This window comes from Dryobates pubescens, chromosome 42 (assembly GCF_014839835.1).
Source record: "Dryobates pubescens isolate bDryPub1 chromosome 42, bDryPub1.pri, whole genome shotgun sequence".
Classification (NCBI taxonomy): domain Eukaryota; kingdom Metazoa; phylum Chordata; class Aves; order Piciformes; family Picidae; genus Dryobates; species Dryobates pubescens.
This window is the reverse complement of record NC_071653.1, coordinates 914,914-938,311: the sequence shown is the minus strand read 5'-3', so window position 1 is coordinate 938,311 and position 23,398 is coordinate 914,914. Positions and strand designations below refer to the sequence as shown.

General features: G+C 53.5%; 2 protein-coding genes across 2 annotated transcripts in view; one reads left to right on the top strand and one right to left on the bottom strand.

Moving 5' to 3' along the window:
• LOC128899251 (zinc finger protein 850-like) overlaps positions 1 to 23,398 on the top strand; it is a 103,498-nt gene that overhangs the window by 32,153 nt on the left and 47,947 nt on the right. The window contains exon 2 of the mRNA XM_054177630.1: positions 14,212 to 14,989. Coding sequence (XP_054033605.1) covers positions 14,212 to 14,989 — 778 coding nt within the window. The remainder of the gene's footprint in view (positions 1 to 14,211; positions 14,990 to 23,398) is intronic.
• Positions 2,045 to 11,493, bottom strand: LOC128899285 (oocyte zinc finger protein XlCOF6-like). The gene is made up of 5 exons (XM_054177668.1): positions 11,346 to 11,493; positions 10,506 to 10,910; positions 10,238 to 10,419; positions 4,666 to 5,489; positions 2,045 to 2,714 (listed from the first exon to the last, which is right to left on the bottom strand). The coding sequence occupies exons 1-5, from the start codon at positions 11,491 to 11,493 to the stop codon at positions 2,045 to 2,047; spliced, it is 2,229 nt and encodes a 742-aa protein (XP_054033643.1).

Sequence of the window (23,398 nt, the reverse complement as noted above, 5' to 3'; positions counted from 1 at the left end):
GTTCTCCCAGGCAGCCAGCACCAGAACAAGGGGACACAGTCTCAAGTTGTGCCAGGGGAGGTTCAGGCTAGATATTAGGAGGAAGTTCTTCACAGAGAGAGTGATTTGCCATTGGAATGGGCTGCCCAGGGAGGTGGTGGAGTCGCCGTCCCTGGAGATCTTCAAGAAAAGACTGGATGAGGCACTTAGTGCCGTGGTCTAGTTGATTGGATAGGGCTGGGTGATGGGTTGGACTGGATGATCTCAGAGGTCTCTTCCAACCTGGTTGATTCTGTGATTGTCTGTGAAAAAGAGAAAAAAGGGGAGTTAGCACAGCAGACAGAAGCCTATACACAGGGAGTTAGTTAGTTAGTATCTTATCTTAGTTGGCCAGAAGCCCAGAAGCAGTCCAGCCAAAAGGAACAGTGAAGGAAGAGAAACTGAAAGTCCCAGCTGCCCGATAACTCAAAGTTGCATTTCATCCATCCACCAATGAAATTCGTTTAGAATACCCAAATATTTTATAAACATTTAGCCAGTGTGCCCCTTCCTTAAAGGCACAGCCTCACACGGTCACAACCATACAGAAGCAATGGCCTGGCAAGTTGAACCCATGAGAGGATAAAGCTTTAGTAGATACAGGTGCCCAGAGTGCTCTGACACCATCAAACCATGAGGGGTGGAACCCATCTGGGTTTCTGGTGTGACAGCAGGATCCCCACACCTGGATGTGTTGGAAGCTGAGTACTGGGATGCAAGCCACAGTTTGCCTTCACTTGGAGGCACGGGAGGAGTCACTGGACTCAGTTGCCCCAGAGCTGGAAACACAGCCCCAGCATTTGCAGCATTTGGACTGGGCATGGACTGATGCAGACTGTGCTGGAACAGAGTGGAGCTGAAGAGCACCTGCAGTGAGCAGCCCTCTGGGTACTGCAAAGTGACCTCCTGTGGAGTGAGAATGGACAGTGCCTGAGGTATGCTGCTGATCGCTGCTGGGCATGGTGCAGATGGCACAGAATGAGGGCTTGGGAATATCAAAGGTTAAGTTGAAAATTTGCTGCCATTACTCCACACCATCCTGCCTCATGCCACCTTCACAGGGACAGTGCTGGCTGCAGCAAAGTACTACAGGGCCTGAAGTTCAGATTGCAACATCAGAGGCTTCCTGTTCTGGTTGCTGCTGTTGGGTTCTGGCTCTCAGGTGCTGGTTCTTTGCTGAGGGGGAGGGCTGCAGGGGTTTAACTCCTGGCTGCTGCTGCTCACTGCTGTGCTTTCTGCCAACAGCCTCAGGTCAGTGTGCATTATGGGATCTCCTTTGGATTCAACTCTTTTGATATTGTCTCAAGTCCTTATCTCAGCCCAGAGGGTTTTTTGATTTGTGTGTGTGTTATGTTTCCCTTCCTTCTGTTTTGGGGGGGAACAGGCAGCTTAACCTCTTCTCAGCTCTGCAACCTGTTCCAGCCCCAGAGTGGAAAGCCAACAGAAGCTTTCTGAGTTCTTCCAAAGATCTCCATGAGCTTCCCCCTACACCCTCCAAAGATCCCAAAAGTCAGTCCTAGGACCATCCAAATCCCAAACACCTAAGATCACCTGAAAGCCCCTGAAGAATGCCTCTGAGATGCCCCTCAAGGCTCCTCTCAGAACCTCATTTTCCCCTCCCTCAACTGGGCACACAGCTCCACCCCATCCCTTGGGAGCAAATGCCCCCAAAATTTGGGCATTGTGGCAGGGATATCCGAAATAAAAGCAAACAGAGAGGATTTGGGTAACTTTTGGGGTTTATTGACACAATAGGGCAATGGGCAGAGGATTTATTACCCCAGGGAGACACAAAGCATTGGGGAAGAACCAGACAGACCCTGGCAAAGCCCTGCCCAGCTCCACTGGGAACTCCAACTGTGCCGACTCAGCACTGTAATTGTTCTCATTAGCAATAATTGGTGTTCAGAAGGGCAGGAGGTGTTTGCTGCTGCTGGTGTCCCCAGTCCCTGAGAAGTGCAAAGGAAAGAGATGATTTTGGTGCTGGAAAGGCCTTCTCAGAGGGGTCACGATTACCCAACAGATTCTAGGTGGATTTCTGCCTCCCCTCCAGTGCACAGTGCTCTCTGGTGTGGGTGCAGCGGTGCTTGTGGAGGTTTCCCTTCTGGGTGAAGCTCTTACCGCACACAGGACAGGCAAAAGGCTTCTCACCAGTGTGTGTGCAGTGGTGGCAAATGAGCGTGTACCTATGTATGAAGGCCTGCCCGCACTCAGCACAGCTGAACGACTTCTCCATAGTGTGCAGACGACGGTGCAGGCTGAGGGTTCCCGTCTGGGTGACGCTCTTGCCGCAAGCGGCACAGCTGTAGGGCTTCTCACCGCTGTGGATGAGTTGGTGCCGGATGAATTTGGCACTCGTGGTGAAGCTCTTGCCACACTCAGCACAGGGGAACAGATGCTCTCCAGTGTGGATGTGGCGATGGATGGAGAGAGTGGAGATGGTTTTGAAGCTCTTACCACAGTCCCTGCAGCTGAAGAACTTCTCACTGGTGTGGGTGAGGTGGTGTTGCCTAAGAGTAGAGAGCTGCCTGAAGCACTTGCCACAGCTGTCACAGGAGAAGGGCCTCTCTCCAGTGTGGGTGAGGCAGTGCTGGGTGAGATGACAGCGCTGGGTGAAGCTCTGGCCACAGTCAGCACAGGTGAATGGTTTCTCTCCAGTGTGGGTGCGGCGGTGCCGGATGAGCTTTGAGTTACAGCTAAACCTCTTGCCACAGTCACCACAGAAGAAGGGCCGGGAGCCAGGCTGCCGGCAGTGGTGCTTCACTGGCTCTCAGCCACCTGGGAAGCTCTGCCCACACTCAAGGCACTGATTCAGCTGTTTTGGTGACACTGAGTGACCTCCTCTGACTTCATCCTCCTCCATACATTCCTCCCCCTCATCTTGGTCACCTTCATCATCATCATTATCCTCCTCTTCATAGTCATCATTCTTTACAGCATCATCCTCCATCTTCTCCTCTTTATCCTCCTCCTCTCCCTTGGGACTGCACTTGGGCTTCTCCAACTTGATCTGGGTGCTGCTTCTCCTCTCAGCTCTTGTCTAGGTCCTTCTGTGAGGCCATACTGTGGCAGGAAGGCGTCATAGCTGTGGAATAGGGAAGATAGAAGCACCTGAGCCCAGGACCTCAAACCCTCAGATCCTCTCTGGGTCATAACAGTCCCTGACTCCCAACACCCAGCTGGGAGAATGCAGAGGAGACCTCAAACCTTCAGTTTCTGCCACAGTGTGGGCACAGACCTCTAATACCTGGGCTGAGACCCCAGGTTCCTGTGACCAGTGCCCTGAGGTACCTTGGGACTTACAAGTGGTCTTGTCCCACTCTCCTCAAGCCTGGTGGCATTGGCAGGGTGGTTCCTGGCCCAGGCCCTGTCCTTTGATCTCTCCTGGCTCAGACAATGGAGGCAGCAGCACTGACCAAGGAACACCAAACCACCTCCAACCTTCTCCCAGCACCCTCCAGATCCCAACCCCCAAACATCACCTCCTGCTCACAACTGACCCCCAGCAGCCTGGAGCATTCCTCAACTCCCACAACACCTGATGTGCCTCACAGCTCTTAGAAAGGTGAAATATGCTGGACAGAATGTGGAGGAGGCTGGGAACTGCCCTGGGGGCTGGGGTCCTGCTGTTTCCCCACTCTGGGTTCCTTACCTGCTGGCCTGCTCCAAGGGACAGATCTGCAAATTCTGTTCTTCCACAGCACACAGGGGCAGGGATGAAGGAGAAAGGACTCAGCCCCTGCAAGAGAGAAGCAAAGGGCTCAGAGAGCACTGACCTGCAAGGGATGGCTCAGCACTGCCCAGGACCACACAGCACAGCTCAGCCTTGCTGGGGGCAGCTCCCAAGCCCAGCAGCACAGCCACAGCACACAGCCAGGGCTGATCAAGATGGGAGGCCTCAACAAGTGCAGACTCAGCTCCTTGCCCAGCACACAGCCTCCAGCACGCAGCTGCAGGCCAGCACCACAACACAGCTGCCTCCACACAGCCTCTCCCTGCAGCTATCTCCCACTACTTGCCCAGGACTCTGCTGCCTGCAGCTGCATTTGACAGCAGATCTTGCTCTGGTCCCAGCTCTCCTCCCTGGCCCTGCACACACCTCTCTGCTGCCCACTCCCCAAGACAAGATCACAGCAACCCTCAGGACACAAAGCAAGGATCATGATCCCTGCCGATGCAGCAAAGGGGGAAGGGACTTGGGCAGCTTCTTGCTAACCTCTTCAGCCCTCACTGGGATGCTGGAGGAGTCTCTGCCTCCTGCCCAAACCTCACACCTCCAGCACCCTCCACACACCTGCAGCCCAAAGAGACTCACTGGAAAGGATTTTGGCTTCCTTCTCTCTCTGATCACTTCTCTCAGCTGTCAGCCCTAGGACCATCCAAATCCCAAACACCTAAGATCACCTGAAAGCCCCTGAAGAATACCTTGGAGATGCCCCTCAAGACTCCTTTGAGAACCTCATTTTCCCCTCCCTGAACTGGGCACACAGCTCCACCCCATCCCTTGGGAGCAAATGCCCCCAAAATTTGGGCATTGTGGCAGGGATATCCGAAATAAAAGCAAACAGAGAGGATTTGGGTAACTTTGGGGTTTTATTGACAAAATTGGTCAATGTAGAGAGGGGTTCTTACCCCAGGGAGCCCTACTGGGTGAAGCTCTTACCGCAATCAACAAAAGTGAAAGGCTTCTCACCAGTGTGGGTGCGGTGGTGGCGAATGAGAGTGGTCCTCTGGCTGAAGCTCTTCCCACAGTCAGCACAGATGAACGGCTTCTCATTGGTGTGGGTAGGGCGGTGAGAAAGGAGATGGTGCCCCTGGCTGAAGAGCTTCCCACAGTCAGCACAGGTGAAAGGTTTCTCACCTGTGTGGGTGCGGCAGTGAACAATGAGATTGCCTCTGTGGCTGAAGCTCTTGCCACAGTGAGAACAGGTGAAAGGTTTCTCACCGGTGTGGGTGCTGCGTTGGTGAATGAGAGTGGCCCTATGTCTGAAGGCCTGGCCACACTCAGCACAGCTGAATGACTCGCCAGTGTGCACACGACGGTGCACGTTGAGACTTCCCCTCTCGGTGAAGCTCTTCCAGCAGTCGGCACAGCTGTAGGACTTCTCACCACTGTGGATGAGTTGGTGCTGGATATATCTCGTGCTGGTGGTGAAGCTCTTGCCGCACTCAGCACAGGGGAACAAATGCTCTCCTGTGTGGATGCGGCGATGGATGGTGAGAGTGGCGCTATGTTTGAATTTCTTGCCGCAGTCCCTGCAGCTGAAGGGCTTCTCAGTGCTGTGCACACTGCGGTGCTGGGTGAGGGCAGACTTGTGAGCGAAGGTCTTGCCACACTCAGCGCAGCTGTATGGCCTCTCACCGGTTTGGGTGCGGCAATGCCGGATGAGACTGGAGCTCTGTTTGAAGCTCTGGCCACAATCACCACAGATGAAGGGCCGGGGGCCAGGCTGGGGGCAGTGGTGCTTCACCTGCTCGGAGCCAGGTAGGAAGCTCTGCCCACACTCACAGCACTGATTGGGTGGCACAGAGGGACCTGCTCTGGCTTCATCCTCCTCTGCAAATTTCTTTTCCTCCTCATCCTGATCACCTTCATCCTCATGGTTATCCTCCTCTTCATACTCATTATCACCATCGTCATCATTCTCCTCAGCATCACCATCCTCCCTCTTGTCCTCTTTCTCCTCCTCCTGTCCCTTCAAACTGAGCTTTGGCTGCTCCAACTTGATCTCTGGGTGCTGCTTCTCCTCCCAGCTTTTGTCTGGGTCCTTCTGTGAGGCCATACTGTAACAGGAAGGGGTCACAGCAGTGAGATTTGGAACATGGAAGCACCTGAGCCCAGGATCAGAAAACCTCAGATCCTGCTTGGGACATGACAGTCCCTGACTCCCAACTCCCAGCTGGAGGAGAGAATGCAGAGGGGACCTCACACCTTCAGTTTCTGCCACAGTGTGGGCTCAGACCTCTAATACCTGGGCTCAGACCCCAGGTTCCTGTGATCAGTGCCCTGGGGTACCCTGGGTCTTACAAGTGGTCCTATGCCACTCTCCTTGAGCCTGGGGGCATTGGCAGGGTGGTTCCTGGCCCAGGCCCTGTCCTTTGATCTCTCCTGGCTCAGGCAATGGAGGCTGCAGCACTGACCAAGGAAGACCAAACCACCTTCAACTTTCTCCCACCACCCTCCAAATCCCAACCCCAAACACCACCTCCTGCAACACAACTGACCCCCCACAAGCCTGGGAGTTCCCAGACTCCAACACGTGATCTGTCTCAGAGCCCCTGGAGGGGTGAAATGTGGTGGGCAGGAGGAGGTGGAAGAGACTGGGAGGTGCCCTGGGACTCTGGGATTCTGGGGGCTGGGGTCCTGCTGTTGCCCCACTCTGGGTATCTTACCTGCTGGGCTGTTCCAAGGGGCAGATCTGCAAACTCTGCTCTTCCACAGCACACAGGCGCAGGGATGGAGAGAGAGGGACACAACTCCTGACACAGAGAAGCAAAGGGCTCAGAGGAGAGCACTGACCTGCAAGGGATGGCTCAGCACTGCCCACGACCAGGCAGCACAGCTCGCCTTGCTGGGGACAGCTCCCAAGCCCAGCAGCACAGCCACAGCACACAGCCAGGGCTGATCAAGATGGGAGGCCTCAACAACTGCAGACTCAGCTCCTTGCCCAGCACACAGCCCCCAGCACACAGATGCAGGCCAGCACCACAACACAGCTGCCTCCACACAGCCTCTCCCAGGCCTTGCCTAAAGCTTCCTCCCACTGCCTGCCCAGGGCTCTGCTGCCTGCAGCTCCATTTGCCAGCACATCTTGCTCTGGACCCAGCTCTCCTCCCTGGCCCTGCCCCCACCACACCTATTCTGTGCTCAGCTCTGCCCTGCACACACCTCTCTGATGGCCACTCCCCAAGAGAAGAACAGAGCAGCCCTCAGGACACACACAAAGGGAGCTTCATGATCTCTGGAGATGCAGCAAAGGGAGAAGGGACTTGGGCAGCTTCTTGCTAAACCTCTTCAGCCCTCACTGGGATGCTGGAGAAGTCTCTGCCTCCTGCCCAAACCTCACACCTCCAGCACCTTTCACACACCTGCAGCCCAAAGACACTCACTGGAAAGGGTTTTGGCTTCCTTCTCTCCCTGACCATTTCTCTCAGCTGTCTCTTTGCAGCTCTCCTGGAGCTGCCACTCCACATCCCCAAGAGAAAAGGAGGTTGGATGGGAGGGCACAGTGCCCATGGGTTGCTGTTCATCTCCCAGCTGACACATGCAGAGCTGCAGCACAATTCACTCCTTTCACCTCCTCAAATACTGCCAGATTCTGCCATTCCCTGCATACACATTTGCCACCTGGGCCTTGGATCCTCTCCCCTTTTTGGGGGGACAAGGCCTAATTCCTGCCTAGCCATTCTCAGTCCTGTCCCTCAGTCCCAGCCCATCCATGGCCCTGCTGCATTGGCTGTCCCATGGCTCTGTGTACCCCACCTCCACTGCCACTGCAGCTGGAAGGGTGGAGTGGGAAATGCTGTGGCTGAGGAAGCATCTAAGGAACTGGGCTGGAAGCAGCAGCACAAGGATGGAAGGGGCCTGAGACTAAAGGCTGGGATCAGCTGGAGGGCTGAAAGAACAGCACCAAGCCAAGGGGGGGTTACAGATGAGGGCTGGGGAGGGAGCCTGCAGCCACCTCATGCATCAACTGAGGAGCGGAAGGGGAACAGAGAGGCAGTGAGACCTCAGCTGAGTTCTGCCATGGGCTATGGCTGGGCTGTGTGGCTAGGAGCCCTGAGTGCCTGCTTGGGCTGTGCTGGATGTCAGGAGGGCTCAGGGGACTGCCCTGAGCCAGGCAGGGTTTGAGGCCAAGCTGAGCCTTCCAACTCTGCCCTGCAGGGGAATCCACCACTGCCCTGGGGAGATGATTCCAAGGGCTGACTGGGAGGGGAAAGCTTTTGCCTCTGCAGGGCACTGTTCCACTTCAGCTCAACTCTCGCAGCTCAGAGCCAGCCCCCAAGCTCAAGAACCAGCTCCCAAGCCCAGATCCTGACCCCCGAGCTCAAGAACCAGCAACTAAGGTCAGAACCACTTCCCAAGCTCAAGAACCAACCCCAAAGCTCAGTGCCAGCCCCCAAGCTCACACTCAAATCTAACATGCAGACTGAGCTCCTGGGCTCAGAGCCAGCAACTAAGCTCACAACCACTTCCCAAGCTCAAGAACCAGAATCTGAGCTCAGTGGCAGCCCCAGAGTTGAAGAACTATCCCCTGAGCCCAAGAAGCAGCTCAGGACCAGCAACCAAGGTCAGAACTACTTCCCAAGCTCAAGAACCAACCCCCAAGCCTAGAACCACTTCCTGAGCTCAGACGCAGTTCCCAAGCCCAGAGCCTGACCCCCAAACCCAGAACCAATTTCCTTAGCTCAAGAACCACTTCCCAAGCCCAGGGACACAGGGCCAGGGCCAGCCTCTACAGGGCACCAATGGCTCCTGCTGCAACACAGCAGCAACCAGAGGGAGTCTGCAACTGCCCCTAGCTGGGGGAGGCAGCAGCACAAGGAACCCCACCGATCCCCACCCCAACCCCACCCGCGGCCCCCCAACCGCACAGACCCCTCCCAGAACAGCACAGACGACGCTCACTGACCCACCCCGTACCCCACGGATCTCCCCCGTATCCCACGGACCCCCCCTGCATATCCCCAGAAGCCCGCAACCACACCCCACCGATTCCCCCTAGATCCCCGCAGAAGCTCTCCCCGCCCCACCGACCCCTGCCCCACAAACCCTTCCCCAACCCAAGCGACCCTCCCGACCCCTCGCAGCCCCCCACAGACCATTCCCTCATCCCCACCCCACCACCCCCAACTCAGTCCCACAGACTCCCTCACCCCACCTGGACCCCGGCACAAGAGCGAAGCAGAGCAGCACAAGGAGGAGGAGGCGGAGGAGGAAGAGCTCAGCGCACAGGGAGCCGCCGGCCCCGGCAGGCTGCTGCCGAGCAGAGAGCGCTGGGAGGGAGACCCCGGCCCGGCCCCTCCGGCTGCTGCGGCCACGTGTGACGGGGAGCGGAAGCAGCTCGCAGCCTGCAACCGAAGTCCCGCCCACGAGCGGGCGGCCGCAGCCAATCAGAAGCGCCCAGATCGCAGCAGCTCCTCCCCCTGCTGGCTGCCGAGGCACAGCGAGGAGCTGCCGCTGCCGGCCGCGGCCGCCATTGTTGCTGCCCCGCGGGGAGCGGCAGCAGGGCCGGAGCGCGGCAGAAGTGCCGGAGGTGCTGGCGGGCGAGCGGCAGCTGCCGGCTGGGGAGCTGCGGCGGGGCGGGAGGGGCTGAGGGGGCCGGGGAGCGCTGCGGGCGGCGGCAGCGGAGCGGGGAAGGCTCTGGCTGCGGGGGGCTGCCGGGGGCGTGTGTGGAGCTGGGGGGCGGGAGGGGCGAGGGGGGCAGGGGGCTCCGTGGGGCCGGGGCAGGGTCGGTGAGGCTGAGGAATTGTTCTGTTGGCCTTTGGCCGGGGGCAGGGGGGTGCCGGCACCGCTGGGGGCCGCGGGGTTCGGTCCTGCAGCTCTTGGCTGTCTGCAGTCTGTGCTGTGCAGGATGTGCATCGGGACAGCCATGGGGGGGGCGGTGAGGTGTCAGAGAGCTGCCGGCAGGGACGGGGTCCGGAGCGCAACTCTCATCCCAGCCCTGCTGCCCGCACTCGGCACCGGGCGGGGCTGGGGCTGGGGGGGTGGGAGTGTGCTCGGGGAATGCAAAGGGCTCCGTTGGGACATTGATGGCTGTGGATCAGCTTCACATCTCTCGGAGCTGTACAACTCCCCCCCGGGCCCAAGAGAGCCAACAGCAGCGCCCAAGGGAGCGGCAGCGGTGCCTGAGAGCTGCGGGCGGCGGCAGCGGAGCGGGGAAGGCTCTGGGCGGGCCCCGGGGCATGCTGAGTGCTGCGGAACATCTTGGGGCTGCCTCCAGGCCTCGCAGCAGCCTCTCTCGGGTTGCAATCAACTTGGGTTGGGCTCAGGTGGGCTTTGAGCTTTTTCCCTTCGGCTGTGAGCTGAAGGCAGCTCAGGAAGAAAGTTCTGACTGCAGCTGCAGAGAGAGGACTTGGGGCCGCAGGAGGAAGCTTGAGGAGGGGTTTGGAGGAGCCCAGAGCGCTTGTGCAGGGCAGAGACACAAAGAGGTCCCTGAGCCGTAGCCGCCGCCCCCGGCGCTCCCCGGCCCCCGCAGCCCCTCCCGCCCCGCCGCACCTCACGACCCCGCAGCTCTGTCGCGACAGCGCTGTCCGCGCGCACAGCCCAGGCACTGCTCCAGCGCTCCGCAGCCTCTGGCCGGGAGGCAGCCCCAATGGTGCCCGCGGCCGGCAGGGGCGGTTCCCTGCTGAGACTTGGGGGCGTGGCTGGGCTGTTTCGGCGGCTCTGATTGGCTGCGGCTGCCCGGCCGTGGGGGCAGCAATGGCGGCCGGCAGCGGCAGCTCCTCGCTGTGCCTCGGCAGCCAGCAGGGGGAGGAGCTGCTGCGATCTGGGCGCTTCTGATTGGCTGCGGCCGCCCGCTCGTGGGCGGGACTTCGGTTGCAGGCTGCGAGCTGCTTCCGCTCCCCGTCACACGTGGCCGCAGCAGCCGGAGGGGCCGGGCCGGGGTCTCCCTCCCAGCGCTCTCTGCTCGGCAGCAGCCTGCCGGGGCCGGCGGCTCCCTGTGCGCTGAGCTCTTCCTCCTCCGCCTCCTCCTCCTTGTGCTGCTCTGCTTCGCTCTTGTGCCGGGGTCCAGGTGGGGTGAGGGAGTCTGTGGGACTGAGTTGGGGGTGGTGGGGTGGGGATGAGGGAATGGTCTGTGGGGGGCTGCGAGGGGTCGGGAGGGTCGCTTGGGTTGGGGAAGGGTTTGTGGGGCAGGGGTCGGTGGGGCGGGGAGAGCTTCTGCGGGGATCTAGGGGGAATCGGTGGGGTGTGGTTGCGGGCTTCTGGGGATATGCAGGGGGGGTCCGTGGGATACGGGGGAGATCCGTGGGGTACGGGGTGGGTCAGTGAGCGTCGTCTGTGCTGTTCTGGGAGGGGTCTGTGCGGTTGGGGGGCCGCGGGTGGGGTTGGGGTGGGGATCGGTGGGGTTCCTTGTGCTGCTGCCTCCCCCAGCTAGGGGCAGTTGCAGACTCCCTCTGGTTGCTGCTGTGTTGCAGCAGGAGCCATTGGTGCCCTGTAGAGGCTGGCCCTGGCCCTGTGTCCCTGGGCTTGGGAAGTGGTTCTTGAGCTAAGGAAATTGGTTCTGGGTTTGGGGGTCAGGCTCTGGGCTTGGGAACTGCGTCTGAGCTCAGGAAGTGGTTCTAGGCTTGGGGGTTGGTTCTTGAGCTTGGGAAGTAGTTCTGACCTTGGTTGCTGGTCCTGAGCTGCTTCTTGGGCTCAGGGGATAGTTCTTCAACTCTGGGGCTGCCACTGAGCTCAGATTCTGGTTCTTGAGCTTGGGAAGTGGTTGTGAGCTTAGTTGCTGGCTCTGAGCCCAGGAGCTCAGTCTGCATGTTAGATTTGAGTGTGAGCTTGGGGGCTGGCACTGAGCTTTGGGGTTGGTTCTTGAGCTTGGGAAGTGGTTCTGACCTTAGTTGCTGGTTCTTGAGCTCGGGGGTCAGGATCTGGGCTTGGGAGCTGGTTCTTGAGCTTGGGGGCTGGCTCTGAGCTGCGAGAGTTGAGCTGAAGTGGAACAGTGCCCTGCAGAGGCAAAAGCTTTCCCCTCCCAGTCAGCCCTTGGAATCATCTCCCCAGGGCAGTGGTGGATTCCCCTGCAGGGCAGAGTTGGAAGGCTCAGCTTGGCCTCAAACCCTGCCTGGCTCAGGGCAGTCCCCTGAGCCCTCCTGACATCCAGCACAGCCCAAGCAGGCACTCAGGGCTCCTAGCCACACAGCCCAGCCATAGCCCATGGCAGAACTCAGCTGAGGTCTCACTGCCTCTCTGTTCCCCTTCCGCTCCTCAGTTGATGCATGAGGTGGCTGCAGGCTGCCTCCCCAGCCCTCATCTGTAACCCCCCCTTGGCTTGGTGCTGTTCTTTCAGCCCTCCAGCTGATCCCAGCCTTTAGTCTCAGGCCCCTTCCATCCTTGTGCTGCTGCTTCCAGCCCAGTTCCTTAGATGCTTCCTCAGCCACAGCATTTCCCACTCCACCCTTCCAGCTGCAGTGGCAGTGGAGGTGGGGTACACAGAGCCATGGGACAGCCAATGCAGCAGGGCCATGGATGGGCTGGGACTGAGGGACAGGACTGAGAATGGCTAGGCAGGAATTAGGCCTTGTCCCCCCAAAAAGGGGAGAGGATCCAAGGCCCAGGTGGCAAATGTGTGTGCAGGGAATGGCAGAATCTGGCAGTATTTGAGGAGGTGAAAGGAGTGAATTGTGCTGCAGCTCTGCATGTGTCAGCTGGGAGATGAACAGCAACCCATGGGCACTGTGCCCTCCCATCCAACCTCCTTTTCTCTTGGGGATGTGGAGTGGCAGCTCCAGGAGAACTGCAAAGAGACAGCTGAGAGAAATGGTCAGGGAGAGAAGGAAGCCAAAACCCTTTCCAGTGAGTGTCTTTGGGCTGCAGGTGTGTGAAAGGTGCTGGAGGTGTGAGGTTTGGGCAGGAGGCAGAGACTTCTCCAGCATCCCAGTGAGGGCTGAAGAGGTTTAGCAAGAAGCTGCCCAAGTCCCTTCTCCCTTTGCTGCATCTCCAGAGATCATGAAGCTCCCTTTGTGTGTGTCCTGAGGGCTGCTCTGTTCTTCTCTTGGGGAGTGGCCATCAGAGAGGTGTGTGCAGGGCAGAGCTGAGCACAGAATAGGTGTGGTGGGGGCAGGGCCAGGGAGGAGAGCTGGGTCCAGAGCAAGATGTGCTGGCAAATGGAGCTGCAGGCAGCAGAGCCCTGGGCAGGCAGTGGGAGGAAGCTTTAGGCAAGGCCTGGGAGAGGCTGTGTGGAGGCAGCTGTGTTGTGGTGCTGGCCTGCATCTGTGTGCTGGGGGCTGTGTGCTGGGCAAGGAGCTGAGTCTGCAGTTGTTGAGGCCTCCCATCTTGATCAGCCCTGGCTGTGTGCTGTGGCTGTGCTGCTGGGCTTGGGAGCTGTCCCCAGCAAGGCGAGCTGTGCTGCCTGGTCGTGGGCAGTGCTGAGCCATCCCTTGCAGGTCAGTGCTCTCCTCTGAGCCCTTTGCTTCTCTGTGTCAGGAGTTGTGTCCCTCTCTCTCCATCCCTGCGCCTGTGTGCTGTGGAAGAGCAGAGTTTGCAGATCTGCCCCTTGGAACAGCCCAGCAGGTAAGATACCCAGAGTGGGGCAACAGCAGGACCCCAGCCCCCAGAATCCCAGACTCCCAGGGCACCTCCCAGTCTCTTCCACCTCCTCCTGCCCACCACATTTCACCCCTCCAGGGGCTCTGAGACAGATCACGTGTTGGAGTCTGGGAACTCCCAGGCTTGTGGGGGGTCAGTTGTGTTGCAGGAGGTGGTGTTTGGGGTTGGGATTTGGAGGGTGGTGGGAGAAAGTTGAAGGTGGTTTGGTCTTCCTTGGTCAGTGCTGCAGCCTCCATTGCCTGAGCCAGGAGAGATCAAAGGACAGGGCCTGGGCCAGGAACCACCCTGCCAATGCCCCCAGGCTCAAGGAGAGTGGCATAGGACCACTTGTAAGACCCAGGGTACCCCAGGGCACTGATCACAGGAACCTGGGGTCTGAGCCCAGGTATTAGAGGTCTGAGCCCACACTGTGGCAGAAACTGAAGGTGTGAGGTCCCCTCTGCATTCTCTCCTCCAGCTGGGAGTTGGGAGTCAGGGACTGTCATGTCCCAAGCAGGATCTGAGGTTTTCTGATCCTGGGCTCAGGTGCTTCCATGTTCCAAATCTCACTGCTGTGACCCCTTCCTGTTACAGTATGGCCTCACAGAAGGACCCAGACAAAAGCTGGGAGGAGAAGCAGCACCCAGAGATCAAGTTGGAGCAGCCAAAGCTCAGTTTGAAGGGACAGGAGGAGGAGAAAGAGGACAAGAGGGAGGATGGTGATGCTGAGGAGAATGATGACGATGGTGATAATGAGTATGAAGAGGAGGATAACCATGAGGATGAAGGTGATCAGGATGAGGAGGAAAAGAAATTTGCAGAGGAGGATGAAGCCAGAGCAGGTCCCTCTGTGCCACCCAATCAGTGCTGTGAGTGTGGGCAGAGCTTCCTACCTGGCTCCGAGCAGGTGAAGCACCACTGCCCCCAGCCTGGCCCCCGGCCCTTCATCTGTGGTGACTGTGGCCAGAGCTTCAAACAGAGCTCCAGTTTCACCCGGCATTGCCGCACCCACACCGGTGAGAGGCCATACAGCTGCGCTGAGTGTGGCAAGACCTTCGCTCAGAAGTCTGCCCTCACCCAGCACCGCAGTGCGCACAGCCCTGGGAAGTCCTTTACCTGCAGGGACTGCGGCAAGAGCTTCAAACATAGCTCCACTCTCACCATCCATCGCCGCATCCACACAGGAGAGCATTTGTTCCCCTGTGCTGAGTGCGGCAAGAGCTTCACCACCAGCACGAGATATATCCAGCACCAACTCATCCACAGTGGTGAGAAGTCCTACAGCTGTGCCGACTGCTGGAAGAGCTTCACCGAGAGGGGAAGTCTCAACGTGCACCGTCGTGTGCACACTGGCGAGTCATTCAGCTGTGCTGAGTGTGGCCAGGCCTTCAGACATAGGGCCACTCTCATTCACCAACGCAGCACCCACACCGGTGAGAAACCTTTCACCTGTTCTCACTGTGGCAAGAGCTTCAGCCACAGAGGCAATCTCATTGTTCACTGCCGCACCCACACAGGTGAGAAACCTTTCACCTGTGCTGACTGTGGGAAGCTCTTCAGCCAGGGGCACCATCTCCTTTCTCACCGCCCTACCCACACCAATGAGAAGCCGTTCATCTGTGCTGACTGTGGGAAGAGCTTCAGCCAGAGGACCACTCTCATTCGCCACCACCGCACCCACACTGGTGAGAAGCCTTTCACTTTTGTTGATTGCGGTAAGAGCTTCACCCAGTAGGGCTCCCTGGGGTAAGAACCCCTCTCTACATTGACCAATTTTGTCAATAAAACCCCAAAGTTACCCAAATCCTCTCTGTTTGCTTTTATTTCGGATATCCCTGCCACAATGCCCAAATTTTGGGGGCATTTGCTCCCAAGGGATGGGGTGGAGCTGTGTGCCCAGTTCAGGGAGGGGAAAATGAGGTTCTCAAAGGAGTCTTGAGGGGCATCTCCAAGGTATTCTTCAGGGGCTTTCAGGTGATCTTAGGTGTTTGGGATTTGGATGGTCCTAGGGCTGACTTTTGGGATCTTTGGAGGGTGTAGGGGGAAGCTCATGGAGATCTTTGGAAGAACTCAGAAAGCTTCTGTTGGCTTTCCACTCTGGGGCTGGACCAGGTTGAAGAGCTGAGAAGAGGTTAAGCTGCCTGTTCCCCCCCAAAACAGAAGGGAGGGGAAAAAGACATACAGGAACTAAAAAACCCTCTGGGTTGAGATAAGGACTTAAGATAAGATCAAAAGAGTTGAATCCAAAGGAGATCCCATAATGCACACTGACCTGAGGCTGTTGGCAGAAAGCACAGCAGTGAGCAGCAGCAGCCAGGAGTTAAACCCCTGCAGCCCTCCCCCTCAGCAAAGAACCAGCACCTGAGAGCCAGAACCCAACAGCAGCAAGCAGAACAGGAAGCCTCTGATGTTGCCATCTGAACTTCAGGCACTGTAGTACTTTGCTCCAGCCAGCACTGTCCCTGTGAAGGTGGCATGAGGCAAGATGGTGTGGAGTAATGGCAGCAAATTTCCAGCTTAACCTTTGATATTCCCAAGCCCTCATTCTGTGCCATCTGCACCATGCCCAGCAGCAATCAGCAGCACACCTCAGGCACTGTCCATTCTCACTCCACAGGAGGTCACTTTGCAGTACCCAGAGGGCTGCTCACTGCAGGTGCTCTTCAGCTCCACTCTGTTCCAGCACAGTCTGCATCAGTCCATGCCCAGTCCAAATGCTGCAAATGCTGGGGCTGTGTTTCCAGCTCTGGGGCAACTGAGTCCAGTGACTCCTCCCGTGCCTCCAAGTGAAAGCAAACTGTGGCTTGCATCCCAGTACTCAGCTTCCAACACATCCAGGTGTGGGGATCCTGCTGTCACACCAGAAACCCAGATGGGTTCCACCCCTCATGGTTTGATGGTGTCAGAGCACTCTGGGCACCTGCAGCTGCTAAAACTGTAAAGGTAGCTAGCAGCTTAGCAAAACAGTGCTGTGCCTGCAGCATGTAACTAAAGCAGGGCACTGGTAGCTTTAAACACAGAGAGTTATCTGGGAATAACAGGACACACACCTGCATCAATAACCTCACATGCCATTAGTAGTTTGACCAATAATCTATAACAGTACAATGTGTGGTCATTTGTGGGGACCACTGAAGCTATGCCAACGATGCTCTCTGAGTCCATATAAGCTGTAGAGGTTCCCTTAATAAACAAACAATACTCAATCATATTGGTTGTCCGTATTGACTCCATTCTCCATCGCCAACATCTCACACCTGAACTCATGATGGGATCCTTGTACTACGATGCTGCTCAACTCAGCATAAGAGGTATGCTCCGAGAGGTACGGAAAGCCGCTCGAACCAGCACTGCCCCGGTGCTGACAAAATAAGCATCATGCACTCAAAAAAGGAAGTGAATCTCACCGGGATCAGGTGAAGTGGCCAGGGAGGGCATGGGGGAAGCACTCCGCAAAGAAGAAGAGGCTGTGCTGAAAGTCCTCCAGAGTATCCTCTCCATGAGAGGTATACACTTACGATTCTGGGACTCTAAAAGGGCTATTAGCCTGGGCCTGGGATTAAGGTCTTATCCCCACAGTAAATGAAGCTTTCGCTTCCAAAGCCTGAGACAAAATTGGAGCCCAGCTGTGGGATGAGGTGCCTAAAGGCTCAAAAGGGGCTTCTCGCTATAGCACCTTGTGGCGAACTGTCACAGACACTCTGCAGTCTCTGAAAGCAGAAAAACCTGCTCTCGATGCGTTTGCTGTGGCGTTGGTTGTAACCAGGATGAGAAAGGGAGATTCGGAAGGCTCCGCACCCTCCGCCCCCACCCCACATCATCGCCGTCGCGTCAGCCTCGTCGCCACAGTCACAATCTCAGTTACCTGCCACCCCTCCTCCTGCACGAATCACGACCCCTCTATTACCATCCTAGTCCAAGAAAAAATCTCAGTAGCGACAGAGGCAAATTCTAACCTGACTGAGGAGATGCCCACAGGCAAGATGGAGGTCACTACGCATGAAGAATTAATGCAACAAGACGCCACACCCGCCATCTTGGCGACCACACCGCGTTCACCAGACGCCACCACTGCCGTTTGCCCCAAGCAGGCAAAAAGCCATAAAAAGGCAGTGAAACCTGTGGGTCAGCGTATTCAATCCCCACCATCAACATATTCCTCTAATACCAACAGCGATGGCTCAGATTCAGAAGACGAAAACACCGATGTTGAGAAACCAAACAGTGCTGACTCTGTTCTGCAGCTCCTCTTAGGAAAAATGGAGCGCTTGGAGGCTTGTGGTTATGGCATTTTTACGACTGCACCCCTCTCGTGAGCCCCAGCAGGCCCCACAAGCCCCGGCAGCCCTGACCAAGGCAGCTCCGGCAGCCCAGACCAAGCCGGCACTGACCAAAGCATCATCGACACCAGCAGGACCAACCCTAGCGGTGGCCCCAGTGGCTCCGGTGGCAGCCCTCACGGCAGCAGCCCCAGCAGTGGCCCGAACGGCCCCAGCAGTGGCCCCCCCAGCAGCCCCACCCCCTGCCCCCAGCGGCTCCAGCTGCACTACCCGCCCTGCCTCTCAGATGCCAGGCATTATCAGCAGACAATATCACGGAGGCTACAATCAAATTCCAAGGGGACGTGTAAAGGATCGGGAGGTGGGAGGGACAGGGAACTGTTCTGCTGTGCTGGTGGAAAGGTATTGTGAGAAATGCAGTAATAGATGGAGAATCTGTAGATTTTCCTGTACATGCATCTCCTGTGGTATTAGAAGGTCAACAATGAATATGGCAATCTCTGGGCTGGAAAATGTTAAAAGAAGCTAAACAAGCCATAACTACCTATGGGTTAAAGTCAGGATACACAACTGCTGTAATTGATCGTTTGTTTTCAGCACACTTGTTAACCCCATATGACACACATATGGTGGCAAATACTCTGTTAACACCACATCAGAGCTTGCCATTTCTAGGCTGCAAGTTGTTAAGACCCTAGTGCAGGAACAATTGCAATTAGGCCATACCTTACTGGCAACTCTCCCCTCTGCCCCCCCCCTTTTCTGGTATGACTCTAGTCTACCAAAGCTCTGTTCTGATTTGAAGCAACAGTGCTGATTTCATAATTTCTGATTTTAATGTGTTTCAGAGATTTGGTATTTAGAGTTTTGCTAAGCTTTACTAGTAAGCATAATGAATAGTGTTTGGTTTTTACAGGTACTTAGTCCATAGTGGTTATAGTAAGGTGTAAGCACTTAGTAATGAGTTCACATTGTAAGTTTTTCTTTTGATTCAAACCTTCTTGGTTGTGTGCCTCGGCATTGCAAAGGAGATCCAGGTAATATAGTTAAGGTTTGCAGTAAATAGGTATTAGTTTTTTAAAGTATACCTTAAGTAATGTAACAGCTTTCTATTTCCTTCCTAGACACTGACTAGGGAAAAAAAAATAGAAAAAATACAAAACAAGTTTAAAAAAAGTATATAAAAAATTGTAAAACTAAAAAACCAAAACCCAAACAAAATTACAAATTAGATACAAAAAATACAATAAAAATAACCAAAAACTTTAGATACAAAAAATGAAGTACAAAATAACAAAAGAACAACAATAATAATAATAATATTTTTTAAGTGTTTAAAATAAAAACAATTTAAGAGAATAATAATAAAAAAACAAAGCCAGAAACAAACAAAAAGCATAAGAATTACTAACAAAAAATAACTATTAACAAAAACCACTAGGATTATTAGCAAGAAAGAAAAAACACTGAAAATTAAGGACAAAAAATTAAATACAAAAAAGTTTAAAAAATAATAAAAAGGCAAAAAAAATTAAATGAAATTTTAAAAATTTAAAAATTACAAAATAACATTAAAAAATAAAAAATTAAATTATATTAAAAATCAAGAAAAATTAAGAAACATTAAAAATAAATAAATTAAAAGTTAGAGTTTAAAAAAATTTTAAAAATAAAAATTCTAGACAAAAAATACATATAACAACAAAAGAAAAAATTAAAAAGTTATTAAATTAAAAATTAGATTAAAATTTTAAATTAAAGAATAAAAAAATAATTAACAATAACATTAAAAATTTAAAATAAAAATAATAAAAAACTAAAATTACAATTATATTTAAAAATAAAATAAAAATAATAAAACCAAAACAAAAGAAAATTTTAAAAATAAAAAAGATTAAATAAAAAATTAAGACATTCTAAAAACTGATTATAATTTTTAAAAAATGGAAATGAAAAATATTAGAATTTTAAAAAAATAGGTTACATAAAACAAACATACCAAAAAATCATTACAATATTAAAAAAAAAATTGTATTTAATAAATAAATTAATTTTATAAATATATTTTAAAAATTAAAATTAAGAACAAATACTAAAAGAAATTAAAAAATAATTAAAGTAAAAAATTAAAATTAAAAAAATAAAAAATAAAATAAAAATAATAATATTCAAGAAGAAAAAAGTAGTTAAAAAATATATAAGAAAAAATCAACAAAAAAAGAGAGGATATGTATTTTATAGTTAAGGGGTTTTAGTGATACCAGCAAGAAATCACTCCCTCATGTCAACTGCAATCATTGCAATAAACAGCAGCAGAAGAATCAAGGCCATGCAAGAGCAACATTCCCCATGCAGTCGAACATCCATCACAGTAACTGTTATGATAATCTGAGATCAAAAGCATCAACCAGAAGAACTGACTAAAAAACCCCATCTGAATTGGGACTGACTGTTAGGATTGTTCGATTGCTGTGTGAGTCGAGAACATGCTCCCATGGATTGCTGTCACCTCAGCAGCTTGCCATAATTGTAAATAGTTAAAGGGAAAGCCGAAATTAATGATAACACAAGGTGCATTCTCAGTTTAGGTTGAAAACAACCAACCAAACAAAAACAAACAAACAAAAAGGGGGAATTTAGGTATGTCAGAAAAAAATGAGTGGCTAAAGCATATTGTGCTCTGAAATTGTCATTTTCTATGCACCTCTCATCAGCAAAAACAAAGTATCAACAGATCAGAATCATTCATTCACCACTCTCGCTTCACCGAGAGAGTCGTTCGTCATTGGAATGGGCTCCCCAGGGAGGTGGTGGAGTCACCATCCCTGGAGGTGTTCAAGAGGGGATTGGACGTGGCACTTGGTGCCATGGTCTAGTCATGAGGTCTGTGGTGACAGGTTGGACTCGATGATCCTTGGGGTCTCTTCCAACTTTAGATATACTGTGATAAGGATGAGCAAAAATGCATTGTTATGTTGAATTTTATATTGGGCAAAGCAATGAAGCTTTTTCACTCTTCCTGTTTGCCTGCAAGTTTTCTGTCTGTGAAGCTAGAGCCTGGCCAGATCTACCTTTACAGATTAAAGAAATCTTGCTACCATTAAACAATTCATGATTTTTGACCATCCTAGAGAAAATAAAGATGCAACATCCCCCTAAAGCAGATTGTAAAAGACAGTGCTGAGGATTGGATTTGTGTCTTAATCTCTGTGTGCAATGTGTTCAGGCATAATCAAGTCTTCTCTGTCAATAAGAGGAGTAAAATGTAAAGATCGGAACTATTAAGATGTAAGTTCTTCTTTACAAGGTTTGCTATCTTTGACCATGTATTATGCCAGCTCTGTTAGAGCATTGTAACTAGTTCAACTTAAGCTTTGTGCCTTGTATGGGTTACATCAGTCTGTTAGACATGCTGCACTACAGAACTTTTGCTTTTGCTGTACAGTTTAGCTTTACCTTGCTTGCTTCTGTGTGTGTAAAGAGTATCTTGTATGGGATGGGAACAACTCCCATGACCACATTGCTCACAAAACAAAAAGGAGGATTTGGGGCAATGCCAGCGACAAGCAGTGTGAGCAATCTGGCAGTATAGGCTTAGAGCCTGACATGGTGGTAGGCCATGCTCAGCATAAATGCAGAAGTGGCTAGCAGCTTAGCAAAACAGTGCTGTGCCTGCAGCATGTAACTAAAGCAGGGCACTGGTAGCTATAAACACAGAGAGTTATCTGGGAATAACAGGACTCACACCTGCATCAACAACCTCGCGTGGTATTAGTAGTGTGACCAATAATCTATAACAGTAGGATGTGTGGTCACTCGTGGGGAACCAATGAAGCTATGCCAACGATGCTCTCTTAGTCTATATAAGCTGTAGAGGTTCCCTTAATACTTCACTTTACTTTGCTGTGCCATACTCACTATGCTCACACTATAGTCATACAATACTGGAACAATAAAGGAACAATATTCGATCATATTGGTCGTCTGTATTGACTTCAGTCTCTGTCGCCAACAGGGAAATATTTGTGTCTTCCATCAGAATTAAATGTAAATCTCCCCTCTTTCAGTTCAATCCCACTGCCCCTTGTTCACCCACTACAGCACTTGATAAGAAGTCTCTCTCTTGGTCTATGAGCTCTCAGTTTATATCGGCAAACACCTTGGAGACAGCCCAGAGGTCTCCCAAGATAGGGCTTGGATGCTTCTGGAACATAACCACTAGACAGAGGCTGAATGCTGAGGGCTCAGTGGTGTGGAGACTGAGGACAGTAGAGGGGTAGCCTGAGGGTGCTTGAGGAGTGCTTTGACACATGGAGAAACTTTTCTGCATAGTGACAAACTGCAAGAGAAAGAAATAAAGCCACAAAGTGCAGCTGGGGAAGTCCAGACTGGAAATGAGGACAAAGAAATGTCACTGAGAGGGCGGTGCTGTGGGGTAAGATGTCACTCAGCAGGAGCCTGTACCAGCTCAAGGCTTTGTGATTCAAACAAGAGCCAGAGAGGATGGAGAGAGAGCAGCAAAGGAAGGTGACAGCAAGGTGGGGCAGCTGGCTGGGTGACTCCAGCCTGCAGGGAAAGAGGCTCAGCTGATGCAGCAGCAGAGGACAGCCTGAGGGGCAGATGGCAGAGGGCTGTGCAAGAGCTGAAAGGCTCCTGGCAGAGCCAAGCTCTTCCTGCCTTTGGTTCTGGCTGTGGTCTGTGCCACTGATGCCTCTGAGGAGACAACTCCTCCTTCCAGCCCTGGTGTCACTTTGCCTCCTTGTCCATCCTCAGGAGCCTGGGAGGGGTTGTGCCATAGTCCTGCCTTTGGCATTGGTCCTCTCCACATCTCACTGCTCCAGGAATCCCCCTGAGGGGTGAGTGAGGGACAGGATCTGCCTGTCCAGGGGCCAGGGGTCAGGGCTTTAGTGAAACACCTCCAGGTTTGCTCAGCATCAGAGATATCTTCCTCTGCTTGTCCTGACCTCTCAGCACTGCCTCCAGTTCTCTGCTCCAACCACAGCCTGCAGACACTTTCCCAGCAGTGTCCTCACTGGGACCCATCAACAAGAGAAGAAACTTCAGAGTTTGAAAGTGACTTCAACTTCTCGAGAGGTTTCATCATCTTCCTCTCAGTCTCTGATGTTTACCTGGCACCAAAGCCACCAGAGGGTCATTAAAATGCCCTTGGGTTGGTCCTCTGCTGCTCAGCTGGGCTGAGCTCCATGACTGGAGGGAGCTGCTGGAAAGTAGGCAGCATTGAAAAGTGTCATCTGCGCCCAGGAGCAGCTCCTCTGCTCTGCACAGCAGGGCTGAGGGCACTGCCACTGGATGTCAGCAAGATGAAGAAGGCAAAGAGAGCTTCGAGGTGTCCAGGAGGGTGACTGAGAGCTGACAGGAGGAGAAGTCACTGCAGTCACTGACACGGTGAGTCTGTGGGGGCAGGGCAGTGCAGCTGCAGCTCCTGGAGGCATCTCCTAAAGCTGGCACAGCCACAGCTGGTGGGGGCTGGAAGGAAATCTTCCTGTCCAGAGGCTCTTCTCAGGCTTTTCTGGAGAGCTGTGGAGCCCTGGGGTGCAGGCAGGGGTGGTCAGGGCTGTCCTCCAGAGCAGGGTCCCTGCAGCCCAGGGGCTGTGTGCTGGGGCAGGGACTGTGCTGCCTGGCAGGCTCAGCTCTCAGCCTGCCCAGGGAGCTCCACACACTGCTGTGGGAGAAGCTGTGAGTGGCAGGAGACAGCCCTGGCAGCGCAGGGTCCTCCTGCTGTGGGGAGGGAGCTGTGCTACCCAGCGCTGCTCACAGTTCTAGCTCCCCCCTGGACATTTCTGAGGCTTTCCAGAGGAGCATCAAGGCAGCATTTTGCTGGAAGGAAAGGAGTCTTGGC